At 39.3% G+C, this 13,597-nt stretch overlaps 1 protein-coding gene across 1 annotated transcript in view; it reads right to left on the minus strand.

Moving 5' to 3' along the window:
- The window catches only part of Bclaf3 (BCLAF1 and THRAP3 family member 3), a 64,797-nt gene that overhangs the window by 36,559 nt on the left and 14,641 nt on the right, over positions 1-13,597 (minus strand). The window contains 3 exon segments of the mRNA XM_029564793.1: positions 24-686; positions 1,045-1,617; positions 5,027-5,101. Of these exon segments, the coding sequence (XP_029420653.1) occupies positions 24-686; positions 1,045-1,617; positions 5,027-5,067 (1,277 nt within the window). The 5' untranslated portion in view covers positions 5,068-5,101.

The following is a 13,597-nucleotide window of genomic DNA, read 5'->3' on the forward strand; positions in this document are numbered from 1 at the left end:
AACAAAACTCAAAAAGATAATACCTGAACACCCTGGCTGTTTTCCTCATATCTACTTTAATTATAAGTGATGTCTTCCGAAGATTGGCGGATGAAGAGGATATATTATCAGAAATTTCTTGGCTTGTATCAGGTTGATTACTGGAAAAGTTGCTCTCTTTTCTACAATCCTTGTCTTTGTTTATTTTTTTCTTCCATTTGTCATTACAGGGCCTCAAATCAAGCACATTTCTATTTGAATTAATATTGGCAACACAGTCTTTCTTAGATATTTTAAAACGTTCTCTGACTTCTTCATTTTCAGTCTCTCTTCCTCTTGAAGCATTAAAACAATTTGACTCTCTATTTATAGGGCCTTTTTGAGAACTATATTTTCTGTCTTCTTTCAAGTACTTCTGTGTTCTGTCCTTAGGAAAGTCCTGCTCACCATCTGAGAGCTTATGATGTTTGTGATGATAGTCATAGGATACTTTGGTTGCTGAACTAGTCTTTGGGTATTTTCTCTCTGGGTACCGGTGACTTGGGAATCCAAAGCCCCGCTGATCTTTCTTCTCTTGATAAGGTAGAAGAGGATGTTTGGGCTTCCACATTGGAATCCCGGCTGGCTCTCTAGTTTCATATCTTGCTGCATCTGTAGGCCTTTTTGATGTGTACCCGTATATTCTGAAATCATGATCCTCAGGATACCTGTGTTGACATAAAGAAATTTACATTTGTATTACACAGAGGAAAGTGAAAATTTCTATGTATAGAATGTTGGGCAACAAATTTAAAACACGGCATACAGTGGCAAGAATACCTATAGTACGTCAAGCCAACTCAGAGGCATATGATAGTTAAAAAGGAAAATAATAACTTTAAAAAATATTCTAGCCTTTAACATGAATTACTTGCAAAAGAATTTACTACTTCACTACCAGCATTGGATCATAAGTAAAGTATTTTATCTTTTCAGACAAAAAGGTAGTCATCTCTAACATAAACTAACAGACTTTTCCCCTTGAGTCTTTATGCCAAACTATCCAGGTTTAATGCTTTCCTATACCTCTTCTGAAAAGAGCTCCTTGTGTCAAAGTCTTCTGGGCCTCTTCTAGGTGACTGGGAGTATCTTTCTTCTTGTAGTCTCTGGTGTCTCAATTCATCTTCATGCCATTTTCCTTCAAATCTAAACGAATCTTCTTCTACTGGCCTTTGAGGTGGCTTTCCTCCTCTTCCACTTTCTCTAACTCTGTGGTCATCAGGAATATACCTTCCTTGCATTTTGGGGGGATAACTATCTCTCTCATGCTCTATGTAGGATGTATCTTCCGAGTATGTGGGCATATATGGAGCTCTTCTGTTACCATCCCCTCTTTTAGGCAAATATAGTTGGTGAGGCTTGTATGTGTAAGATTTTTCTACAGAATTTCTTATGTTTGGGGAAGGTGGTATATTTTCATAATACCCATAATGCCTATTTCCACGAGGGGGAATCCTTGGTTTACTCTCTCCATGTTTCTCACTGACCACTCTCCAAGCAATGGGTCTTTTGGGATCTTTTCTATATTCACAGCCATGATGCCCATAGGAATGTCTTTCCTCATAGTATTCAAATTTTCTAGGTTGTGGTGACAAAGACCTATGTAAACAAGCACAGAAAAGTTTAGTTCACTTTGAGAGAATTGACTTTTTCTCTTAATATGAGCTACCTAAAATATCTGCCTTTCCAAGAATTCTACTACTTTTCACATTGAAAGTAAATTTATCAGTTTGTTATACTACACACTCTGAATTGTATATCTGGGGAGGAGGGTCTAAGGATGGTTTTATCCTACTTGGCAATTATACTCTTTTCATCCAAACTAATGTACTAAATGTGCACCACAAAATGGGCTGAATATGCTTATGCTACTGGAAGAGGACCAGCTCAAGTACAGAGCAGGATCTACTGTGAAAGATTCCTGATGGCAAAGTTCTAGCAAAAGTAGATGCAGTGACTTCAAGGGCCAATCAGGAAAACCTGATCAAAAACTCGGGTTCAATAGCCAAGTATGAACCATCAGGAGTGAAGTAACAAGAAGTTAAGTATGTAGAAAAGTGCCAAGAAAACCAAACATAACCTCTGAAATTACATTCTAAGATAACGATGCTACAATCCAAACTGACACCCAGAAATGAGTCCATAGTTTTTCCAACTGATTTTCCAACCGATTCTTGCCCCTCAGGCTGTATCAAGCAGTAAGAAACATAACAGCTAGCATGGGCAGGGAAGAGAAAACAATCTTATGACTTCAATTTCCATACTTTTCCTCCATAAGTTTTTTGGTTTGTTTCTGGTTTTGAAACAGAGTCCCACTCTATTAGCAAAGGTCAGCCTGGTTGGTACTGGCTGTGTTGACCTTATACTTAACAGCAATCCTTCTATCTTTGCCTCGTGTATGCTGGGAATGCAAGAGTGCACGACCATGTCTAGCCCTTCATAAAATACTTCTAGTATAAATAAATTGCTTTTCTTTCCAAAATCTCCTCCCTTACATATCAACTGAAGTATGTGATATTCAAACAGAGCTTGTAACTCTGGCAAAAGTATGCTTTAATGTAGTTGCTCTCCAGGGGCAGTATATCTTTTCTATATCTATCTTTTCTGGTATCTTGGCATTGCCAACAAGTAGACTTCTATTCCCACTGAGGAAAACCACCATATTATGGAAAACACTCTAGGTTGCCCAGCCACAAAGCTATATAGAACACAATAAAGTTCAGTTTTGCATCTGAGAACCTTTCTCCCCTGATGGGTTTAAATGTCTCCAAATCAGTAAGAAAGTTGCCCCGGCAATTTTTTTAGTGTCCAAATCAATAGGAAAGTTACTCTGGAAATTAATTAATCACCTGCTTTAAAGAAGCCAACAAAGAATTGGCATGATTAAGAATGAATCTCTTTCTTTTTTTATGACAAATCTGGGTCTTTTATATAAGAAGGGAGGCAGATCTATATTCCTCAGGTACCTAGTTAGGCCATTTACACTGGACTTGGCAATATGAGTCATCAAGATAGACATATTGGCAAATATTACTTATCTCAAGTAGAAACTCTGCCATCCAGCTAGCTACACCTCATCACAGAAAGGGAAGCAACTAGAGCCTCTGAAGACTTCCTGGAAGATTTCATCCCTTTTCACTGATAAGGAAAGAATCTGGCAGTCAGAGGCAGGGGTCTTCTAGACTAGATGAAATAGTTACTTTAATCCTTACCTCACATTTAAAACAGCTTTGATATAATTTATAGCATATATCTTATTGTTTACCACCCATTTCTTCTATGTAAATTTGTTATAATGGCTGTTACCATTTCCAGTTCTCCTAAAGAGACAAAAGAGACCCAGGGAGTTTAGGCTATTGGGAGACAACTCTCCAGTCTCTAGAGTTTTGCACGCCTTGTGAGAGGAGGCAATGACGGCTTCTGTTCTCAGGCGAACAGCCTTAAAAATGAAAATAGGGTTGCCCTCAGAGATAGAGGGTATATTTGATTGCTATGCAAGGTAATAAGCTAATGTTTACTCCAAGGTAAAGGCTGGGAGAATTTGCATGTGCTTCTTAGGGGACTCCAGTTCCTCAGCTGCGTCATAATCCTGTGAGAGCCTATGACATAACCCCACTGCTTTGCATCACCCAGCCACTCAGCAGTGCTGGCCCTCAGAGGACTTACAGGGTAGAAGGAATGAGAAGAACATGAAGCTCAAGCTGCTTGCTATACTATGGGTAACAGAGGCCTTTGTTTCTAACCCGGGAGTACCTTGTGGCAAGCTAATATGTTAGCTTGCAGGTAGGATAGAATGGCAAACCCTTTACAGTTCTTGACAAAGAACCCTGGAGAAGGCATTGGAAAATCAGGTACTAAGGTTGGCAATGTCTCCCATTACCAGAGTGCCTCACTAAAAAGGAATAAAACAAAACAATCTCTGTGAAATCTTCGATGTTAAAGACATTTCTTTCTTTATATTCCCCTTTCTTTTTGAAGCTTCTCCTCAGTACAACATGAGCTTGTGAAATTATAAAATGAAAACTAAAGAACTGATCAATTAGTCACTGTATTATTAGAAAGAAAAAGCAGTGACAAAGTTATATCAACATAAAAATTTTGGTCTACATTTTGAGTATGAAATAATGGTCCTTTTAATTTTTCCCTCCTAAAACATACTAGTTCCATTTATAGTTCTGTGCCTTTGCTCCTGTTCTAATGGTTTGACCAGAATACTTTCTGCACTCTTTGTACCTTTAGACATTCTACCCATCCTTAAACATCTATTTAAAATTTTCTTTTCATCTCCTTTGAACACTTTCTTAGTATCCTCCTTTCCCTCCCATAAAGCAAAATTATTCTCTTCCTACAGACGCAGAATGCTTTGTCTCAGTCAGTAACATAGTACTTTTCCTGCCATTATCAGAGCTGCCTACTGTAGCAATCTCCCCTGACAGTCCCTGTACCTGCTGAGGCCATGGAAGATACCATATTTGCATGAGTAGCCTCAGAACCTGAGTGTATCTGATGTACAATAAATTAGCTGAACTATTTCAATCTTATTATATGTACTATAGTATTGATACTATCCACCAGAAGAAAAGGAGGGTTAACTACAGTTGAACTTTTCAAAGACTACTATTCTGCTAAGAAGATAGGAAACACCCTTTCTGACTCTGTATTTCTTTAAAATTTTTATTTCTTATGAAAAATAAAATGAAACATACACTAAAGATTTATAAACTTCTCACTAGCTTAAAACAGGTAACCCTCTCAAAGACAGTTCTCATTCTCTCTGATTATGGTCAGTGCATTATTTTTATTATAAATTAATTCTAGCTGCCAGTCCCAATTCAATAAAGTTGTTCACTCCCAGAATCTAGATATAGTCTACCATAATAAATCACCTACTGTGAATACCCAGGTCCCATGAATTTATTAAAATAGAAGTTTTAGCAGTAATGGTGAATTTCAAAGTCACAGCACATCCCAAATCCAAGCTTACTCTGTTAAACTAGGAACTGCTCACCTGTGTTTCCACCTGGGGGATCTAGATCGTGACCGTGCCATCTTTTGACATGTAAGTCTCTATCCACTTTTCACACTACAAAGAAATACAGTTTTAATTAGTAAGTTTGTAGGAAAAGCTTACAGTGTGTTCTGAAACCTGGTAAATGCCAAGAAAAAGTTGCAATAATTTGTCTGTGTCAGTTTGCAAATCTGTGAAACGGATTATAAGAAAAGCACCTTCCCCACTACAATTACTGTCAGGATAAAATGAAATCAAGGATCAGGAAATGCTTTCGACAAAGAGCAAAACTAGAACTATTTTAAGCTTTGTAGACCACGTAAGGTTTAAATGATGCCTGTACCTTCTGTTATTAAAACAATCCCTTAAAATATAAAATAATAGCTAAATAGCTAGGCATGGCGGCACACATCTATAATTTGGGCACTTGAGAGGCAGAGGCAGGAAGACCATGAATCTGAAGTCAGCCTGGGCTACACACCAAATGTGAGGACAGTTTGGGTTATATAGCAAGACACTGCCTCAAAAAAATTAAGACAGGATTAGACCCTTTTGATATGTGCCACAAGCATAAAACACACATCAGATTTCAAAGACTTAGCCCAAATAAAAGAATGTAAAATGTTTCATTAATATATTTTAATATTTAATGTATATATCACATGTCAAAACAACTATTTTTGTATATTGGGTTAAATACATTATATTGTTAAAAAATGACACTTGAGAGGTAGAAACAGAAGGATCAGGAGTTCAAGGCCAGCCTAGGACACATGAGATCCTGTCTCAAAAGACAAAACAATCAGGTATGGTGGCGCATACCTTTAATCCCAGCGCTTGAAAGAAACAGGCAGTTATCTGTGAGACTGAGGTTAATCCAATCAACATAGTGAGTTCCAGACCAGCTGGGGCTACAGGAAGACCCAGAGTCCCTGAAGACGCCCCCAAAATAAAGACAAAAGGAGCAAAAGGAAAATAGGCCCAGCAAGGCCAAATGTGCTATGTTTGATGATCCTGGAGTTAAATCATGAACAGAACATGTTAGTTTCTAGCATACTAGTTTCTAGCATATAGCATCTGCTGAGTATTCGTAAAAGAGGAAAAAATTACCCAGAATTCCTCTAGCTGGACACAGCTATCACTACCTTCTTGTCTATTACCATGTATATAAATATTTCACATAGTACCAGTAAAAATGTTTACTATGTTACAATGTCCCCTACCCCTTGTGGGCTTTTCAATAGGATCACATGAAGAAGTTCCAGTCCACCATGATTTGCAAAGGGAAAATGATCATCTTACCTCCACGAATATGACACCTACCTCATGAATATTCATTAAAAAAAACCTTTACAAAAATAACAAACCCAAGACAACTCTCCATTACCTAACCTTGGTTCAGGCCAATCACAAGTTCTCTGGAGTACACTTTCACTTTACTAAATAGAACTTTTCTTGAATGGTCTGTGTCTTTTAGTTGAATTCTTTCCTTTGACAAGATCAGGGGCATTCAGGGTGGAATAGCCTTTGAGAACCAAGAACAAAGGAGAGGAGCCGGGGAAATTACTCAGTTGGTAAAGCACTTGCCTCTTAAGCACGAGGGCCAGAGTTCAATCTCCAGAACCAGGTAAAAAAGGTTGGGTGTGTTAATGAGATTTGTAATTCTAGTACCTGGGAGATGAACAGAGTTCCTGTAGCTTGTGGGCCAGTCAGCCTAGACTAATTGGTGAGGTCAAGGAGAAACTCTTTCCTAGAGGAAATCAATGGCGCGCGCGCGCGCATACACACACACACACACACACACACACACACACACACACACACACACATCTGGTAACATCTTTCTGGTATCACGATTTGGTTATGCAGATGTGGAAACCACTAACCCCTACTAACTTTTTATGCTTAAATCTCAAATGTGCACTATCTACTCTGAGTGGTCCTGAAGTTCTTTCTCTGCAGCATTTTCAAGACAGCTTCATCTGAGTAGAGGCACCTGAGGAAGAGCTCCTCAGGCTACATTTCACTACTTCCAGTGACTATTTACCTCACCTTTTCTGGTCTCTCATTGACCTGGAGCTCACCATTCTGGCTAATCTGGCCATCGAAGCCCTGTAATCTACCTGTCTGCATTCTCTCCCCCCAGTGCTGATGTTATAGACACACACTACTGCACCTAGCTTTCCTGTCAATGCTGAGGATATGAACTCAAGTCCTAATAAGCAAGCACTTTACCCAAAGCCCAATCAGAAAATCTTCAGATCCCATTTCTGCTACACCTATTGCCCAGGATTGCCAGTTTACTTCTTTGACAGGTGATAGATTAAGAATTGCCAAGTGCTTGGCAATTTTGCCAAAGTGTCTTATAAAAATTTGGGATGTTGGGGGCTAGAGAGATGGTTCAGCAGTTAAGAACACTCACTGTTCTTGCAGAAGACCTGGGTTTGAATCCCAGCATCCACATGGCAGCTAACAACTGTTGGTAACTCCAGTTCCAGGGAATCCGACAGTCTCTTCTGTTCTCTGCAGGCACTGCACGACACAGGTGCACTTACCTACATGCAGGCATAACACTCATACACATAAAATAAAAATAATAAATGAAATACTTGAAAAAAAAGCTGGATAAAAAAATTGGGGATGTTACATGGATGGGGGGAGTTGTAAGGGGATTAGATTTTTTAAAATATTGTATCCATTGCTTTATTTATTTATTTATTTATTTATTTATTTTAAGCATTAAGTATCTGTGGTCTTTAATTAATATCTTAATAGATAACATCTCTTATTATTGTATTATAGAAAATGTCTATGAACAAAAATAGATAATTTTTACAAGAATTGCCTGGAATATCGCTGTCAGCAAAGTACACTCAAGGGTTCAGGCAGCAGTGTCACAGCCGGGTATAATCAGCATTTGGGGACAGAAGTGAATATCCGCAGGCCGTGCATCCCCTTGATTTCTTCTTTTAGTGCTGTAAAGACTACTGCAAAGGATACAGATAAGAAGAGTTTGATTTTTTTTAACTTTTTATGTGTATGAGTGTATTGCTTGCAGGTATGTAAGTGCATTCATATTATGCAATGCTCACAGAGGTCAGAAGAGCACATTGGATCCCTGGAACTGGAGTTTTGGACCGTTATTAGTCACCACAAGGGTGCTGGAAAACGAACCCAGGTCCTCTACAAGAGCAGTCAGCGTTCTTAACCACTGAGTCATCTCTCCAGCCCTGGGGATTGTATTTAAGCAAGTCCTGGACTGGGTCCAGGACTCAAACAGTCAGACTTTCCTTCCCTTCCTCACATGTTTGGTCGGACACCTAATGTCATTTTTCAAAAACAATCAATTTTATATTTATTTTTGTGTATAGGAGTGTTTGCCTGCATGTATGTACGTGTACCATGTGCATGCCTGGTACAGAGGGGCCAGAAGAGGGCATCAGAGTCCATGGAACTGGAGCTACAAATGGTTGTGAGCCACCATGTGTATAATGGGAACTGAACCCAGGTCCTTGCAAGAGCAGCAAATACTCTTAACCACTGATCCATCCCTCCAGCCCCCCTATTTTCTGATTAACATCCACATCAATGGGAAATCTCTGCTAAACATCAATAGACTCTACAATGGAGAATATTAAAGGTTTTCTCAAGGCCTAGTTTTCAATCTAGCCCCCTCCAGCTGGACACACTCACATCCTGATGCATTCCATAGGTCACTTACCTTAGAGTGCTTCGGAGAGTAAAATGAGACAGAATTGGCAAAATTTCTAATCCTGAGGAATATACTCCAGTCCTGGTCCCCCCAGCATAGACCACAAAAGTTATATAATTCAGAAAGGCCTGACTCCCACAGGGGGCCTATAGGAAAGAATATGTGGTTAGGGTATCTAAGTCTGTTAGCTTCAAGATAAGGGATACAGCAAAGATAGTACTGCAAGTTAGAAATAGAGCATGTGGTGAGGCCAGCTCAGTCAGTAGCTTCCCAGTGTGGAGAATGCCCTACTCAAAGGTCTATATAGAGAGAAAATTAAGGGATGCCGTATCTCCTCCTATATTTCTCTTCCAGATGGGGAGCCAACTACCCCCCACAACTCACCCCCTAGCTACATATTAAAAACCCAGAATAAATTTGATCCCCAGCCTCGTAAGAAAAAAAAGTCCCAAATAGTTTATCTTTCTATGTTAAAGCAGCTTGGCCACAATACAAGCTGGATGATGGCAAGATATAGCCAGAAAATAGGAATCTATAGAACATCCCTCCAATTGCATCTCTTGCTGGAATTTAGGTAAATGGATGGAAGCTTTATGGTCTTAAGGAACAACATCTTGACCTCTATAATAGCTGTAATTGGATCCAACTACACTATCATCCATTCATCCTCAAGGACAGCCCACTTGAATTATAGGTGATACCACAGCTGATAACCACAAATTACTCTAAGTAAGCCAGAGGGAGATACACCCTAAACCCTTCCATAGATTTATTCAACTATCCCTCCCTTAGATCCTCTGCCCTCTGTCCAGGACAGATTTATTCAGGATGCCAGGCTATCACAGGTTAAGGAAATGTGTACTTAGAAGCTGGTATGCTAGACACCCCTTCTCATCCTCACAGATTCACAGGATACTCTCTGATAAAATAAAATGTAAAGAGGACAAGTGCTCTGGGTCCAGCCTGCCATCACTAGATTCAACAATGATTCTCCTGCCTAGCCTACACCACTGAATCCTTTCTTTACCCCTTGATCCTTCCAGCAGATAGGAGCCATCTCCCACAGTTCTTTAGGGGACCAGATTTTTTTTTTGACTATGAGAATAGATGTTTAATTTATCTATCTATCATGATAGTTCATCATTGTTTTTTGTTTTGTTTCTTTTTTTTTTTTTTCATTTTGAGACTGGGTCTCCCCGTAGCCCTAACTAGCCTGGAACTCACTATGTAGACCAGGTTGGTCTCAATCTCAGAGATCCACCTGCCTCTGCCTCCTGAGTGCTGGGATTAAAGGCATGCATCCTCATGCTTGGTCTTTTTTGTTTTTATTTTTAACTTTATATATGATGTCTTATATCATTTGTATTTAATTTAGGCAATTTTGTCAATTTGTTCCTTGTGCTCAGGATTTTTTTCTGAATTCCTGACTCCACAGGGAGCCAGATGAACCTTTCCACCTTCAACCGTCATCAGGATCTTGGAGGGTTCTGGGACTGACTGCTGCTTGTTTAATAACTCATTATATAGACCAGGCTGGCCTCAAACTCACAGATAATCTCCCTGCCTCTGTTGGGACTAAAGGCATGCACCACCATGCCCCACAAGAAAATTAATCTTTTACATTCGGCTCTCTCCATCTTCCTCTGAGACTTAGGGATTACCCACCTGCCCTTCTGCCTGCTTGAAGTTTGCCATCCTTGCCTGTACTGCTTAAGTCCTCCCTCCCCCACATCCTGGCTCCCTTCCCTGTGGCACCCTGCCACTACACAGGTCTCAGCTCTGCCCACACCTTTACCCATTATCTATCTGTGGTAGGACCAGATAATTTTATATCTTAAAGTGCAATCACAGAGTCAGCATATAAAGACTGTTGAGTCTCTGTATTTTCTCTTTCTTTTGCTTTTTTTTTGCTTGTACTGACCATTTTGCTGTCCAAGCTCATTTCAATTTTTCTTTATTTTGGCCAGCTCTCCCTGGAATTAATATTCTATAACTCAGACTAACATAAGACCAAATGAAAAAAAAAGTGTAAAGAGTTTTTTTTTTAATTTTTAAAATCGAAGCAGCTTTAAAGTCTAAGACTTGCAGCAGATCAGGTAAGAATTCTGTGGTTTAACAACATGTGGAAAAGTAATCTTAGTTATGTCATAAATGTAACTTGGACTCTACTCCTTTTGAATAACCTGGCAAATTTGTTATGTTGCTTGTCACAGATCTTTATTGCTGAGTATTTTGTTGTATTTAGGAAGGAAACAAAGTAGAAAGGAACTAATGGGGGAGGGTAATATGAGAGAGAGAGAGAGAGAGAGAGAGAGAGAGAGAGAGAGAGCGCACTATGAGATATTTTTGGAAGGAAAAAATTTAAAGTACAGAGAAAGGTTGGGGAGATAGCTCTGTCAGTAAAGTGCTTGCCCTGCAAGCAATAAGGACCTATGTTCAACCTCCACCATCCACATAAAAATCTGGGTATGGTGGTACACACTTGTGATTCCAGTACTAGGGATGTGGAGGCAGGTGGGTCCCTGGCCTACTTGGCATGGTCCAGGCCAGTCAGAGACCCCATTTCAAAACCATTGAGGCTGGGAAGGTGATTCAGTAGGCAAAGTACTTGCTGAGCAAGTATGAGAACCTGAGTTCAGATCCCCAGCACCTACGTAAAAGCTGGACCTGGCTGCTCATGCATTGGGGGACACAGACAGGCAGATCTCAAGGGCTTGCTGGTCAGTCACTCTAGCTGAAATGACAAATCTCCATGTTAAGTGAGAGACCCTGTCTCAAAAAAGTGGAAAAGTGACTGACAATACCTACCTCTGGCCTCCACATGCACCCCCCAACACACACACACACACACACACACACACACACACAATGCACACATGAAAAATACATGCATGCACACACAAAAAAGACAGAGGGTGCCTGAAGAACTTCCTTGTGCATATGGATACTCACAAGCATGCACAAACATACACACAAATACACATACAAAATAAAGAGTATTTTTGATAAGAAAAAATTTTGTATGGTAAGATTTTGTCCTGAGTGAAGGCAGAGGGCACTGGATTTTTTTCCCAAATGGAAAAGAAAATATAAGGACAAAATAAAAAAGTTTAAGCACATCACAGAAGGTCCAAATAAATTGTAAAAAGCTTTCTGGGGGTATAACCATGGGTCACGGTCTAAACATGGCTGCCTTGGCAGTGAGAGGTGCTATACCATCCATTAGTGATGGATGGCTTACTGCCTGTTATCAGAAAAATTCCTTGGACCATGGCATCCACTGAGCTGAGAAATCATTTTGCTCTGTTTCCTCAGTTTGGCCATACACAAAAGTGCACAGTAACTTTTGACAGAGTTAGGCTTTCACAGACTTACAGATTGGGTTCAATCTTCTTCACAAGAAGAACTTCAGAAAGCATTACAACAGGAAAATCATATTACTTTTGGAGTAAAGCTCCATGTTCAAACTCAGAGACCAAAGATTTTGCAAGGGATAAAACATCTGGTAAAGAGGAAGATTTGAGATGATTTATGTGCTAACCAGTAAATAAACATGATTTTGAAAATGGATGAAATTTAAACATAAAATACATATATATATATATATGATAATTTAAGGTTCTTAAAATTCTTAAGGTCAAAATTTACTACACTGATATAAAACTAGATCTTAGCTATTAAAAACAATTTAGCCAGGGGCAGGAGAAATGGCTCAGTGGTTAAGAGCACTGGCTATTCTTGCAGAGGACCCACATGGTAGCTAACAACTGTCCTTAAACTTCAGTTCCAGGGGATTTGATGCCCTCTTCTGATCTCCTTGGGCACTGTAAGACATAGGTGCCCTTACATACATGCAGGAATAACACTTATACGCAAAAAATTAAAAAAAAAAAAAAAGCTCCCATTCTTGACCTAACCAGTTTTGGTTGCCCCACAAACATAGAGAGCAAGGACAATGTATCTAGAGGCAGGTCTACAATTTAAGATCCCCTGCTGCTACTCACCCCCCCAGATCAGTCTGCTTCTAAGCTTTCTGGAGAGTATTTTTTTTTTCACTAAATAAATACTTGTTTAAATTGTCCATGTGTTTTAGCTGGCTTCTTTCCTTTGAAAAGACAAGAACCATAGAGAAAACTCCAGTCTGGCCACAGCATACTGTGTTAATATGGTTCCCATCACTGTAAAAAAAAAAAACTGAGAGAACCTAGAAAAAGTTTATTTTAGCTCACAGTTTTGGAAGTTCCAGTCCTAGTGGATATAATCTGATACCTCATTGTGGTTTTAGTTTGAATCTCCTTAATTATGACTAACCATGACATGTAAGAACCCTCTGGAATGAATCACACCTTCTTTCCTTTAACTTAGCAATTTCAGTTAAATATATTAAGAAAATAATTTTTGCTTACTTCATGATACAGGGCCTCAAAGCTGGCCTTGAACTTACTATGTAGTCGAGGATGACTTTGAACTCTTGATCCTCCAGCTGCCATATGTTAAGCGCTGAAATAATAGGTATGCACCACTGCAATGGGCAAGAAAAGAATTTAAAAGGGAAAAAGCAGGAATGTATATAGATATAGATAGATATAGATGTAATATTTTAAAAAAGAAAGCATGAGCTGAGCATGGTGGCGCACACCTTTAATCCTAGCACTTGGGAAACAGAGGCAGGTGGATTTCTGTGAGGTCCAGGTCAGCCTGATCTACATAGCAAGTATCAGGTCAGCTGGGGCTACAGAGAGACCCTGTCTCAAAAAGATAAAAAAAATTAAAACAAGAAAGCAAAGCAAAACAAACCCAGCCCAACTAATCCAAATGCTCAACTATTAGTAAAAAAAAAAATACACAAAACTAAAGTT

This window comes from Nannospalax galili, unplaced genomic scaffold (assembly GCF_000622305.1).
Source record: "Nannospalax galili isolate Female #2095 unplaced genomic scaffold, S.galili_v1.0 scaffold217, whole genome shotgun sequence".
In the NCBI taxonomy this organism is placed as follows: Eukaryota; Metazoa; Chordata; class Mammalia; order Rodentia; family Spalacidae; genus Nannospalax; species Nannospalax galili.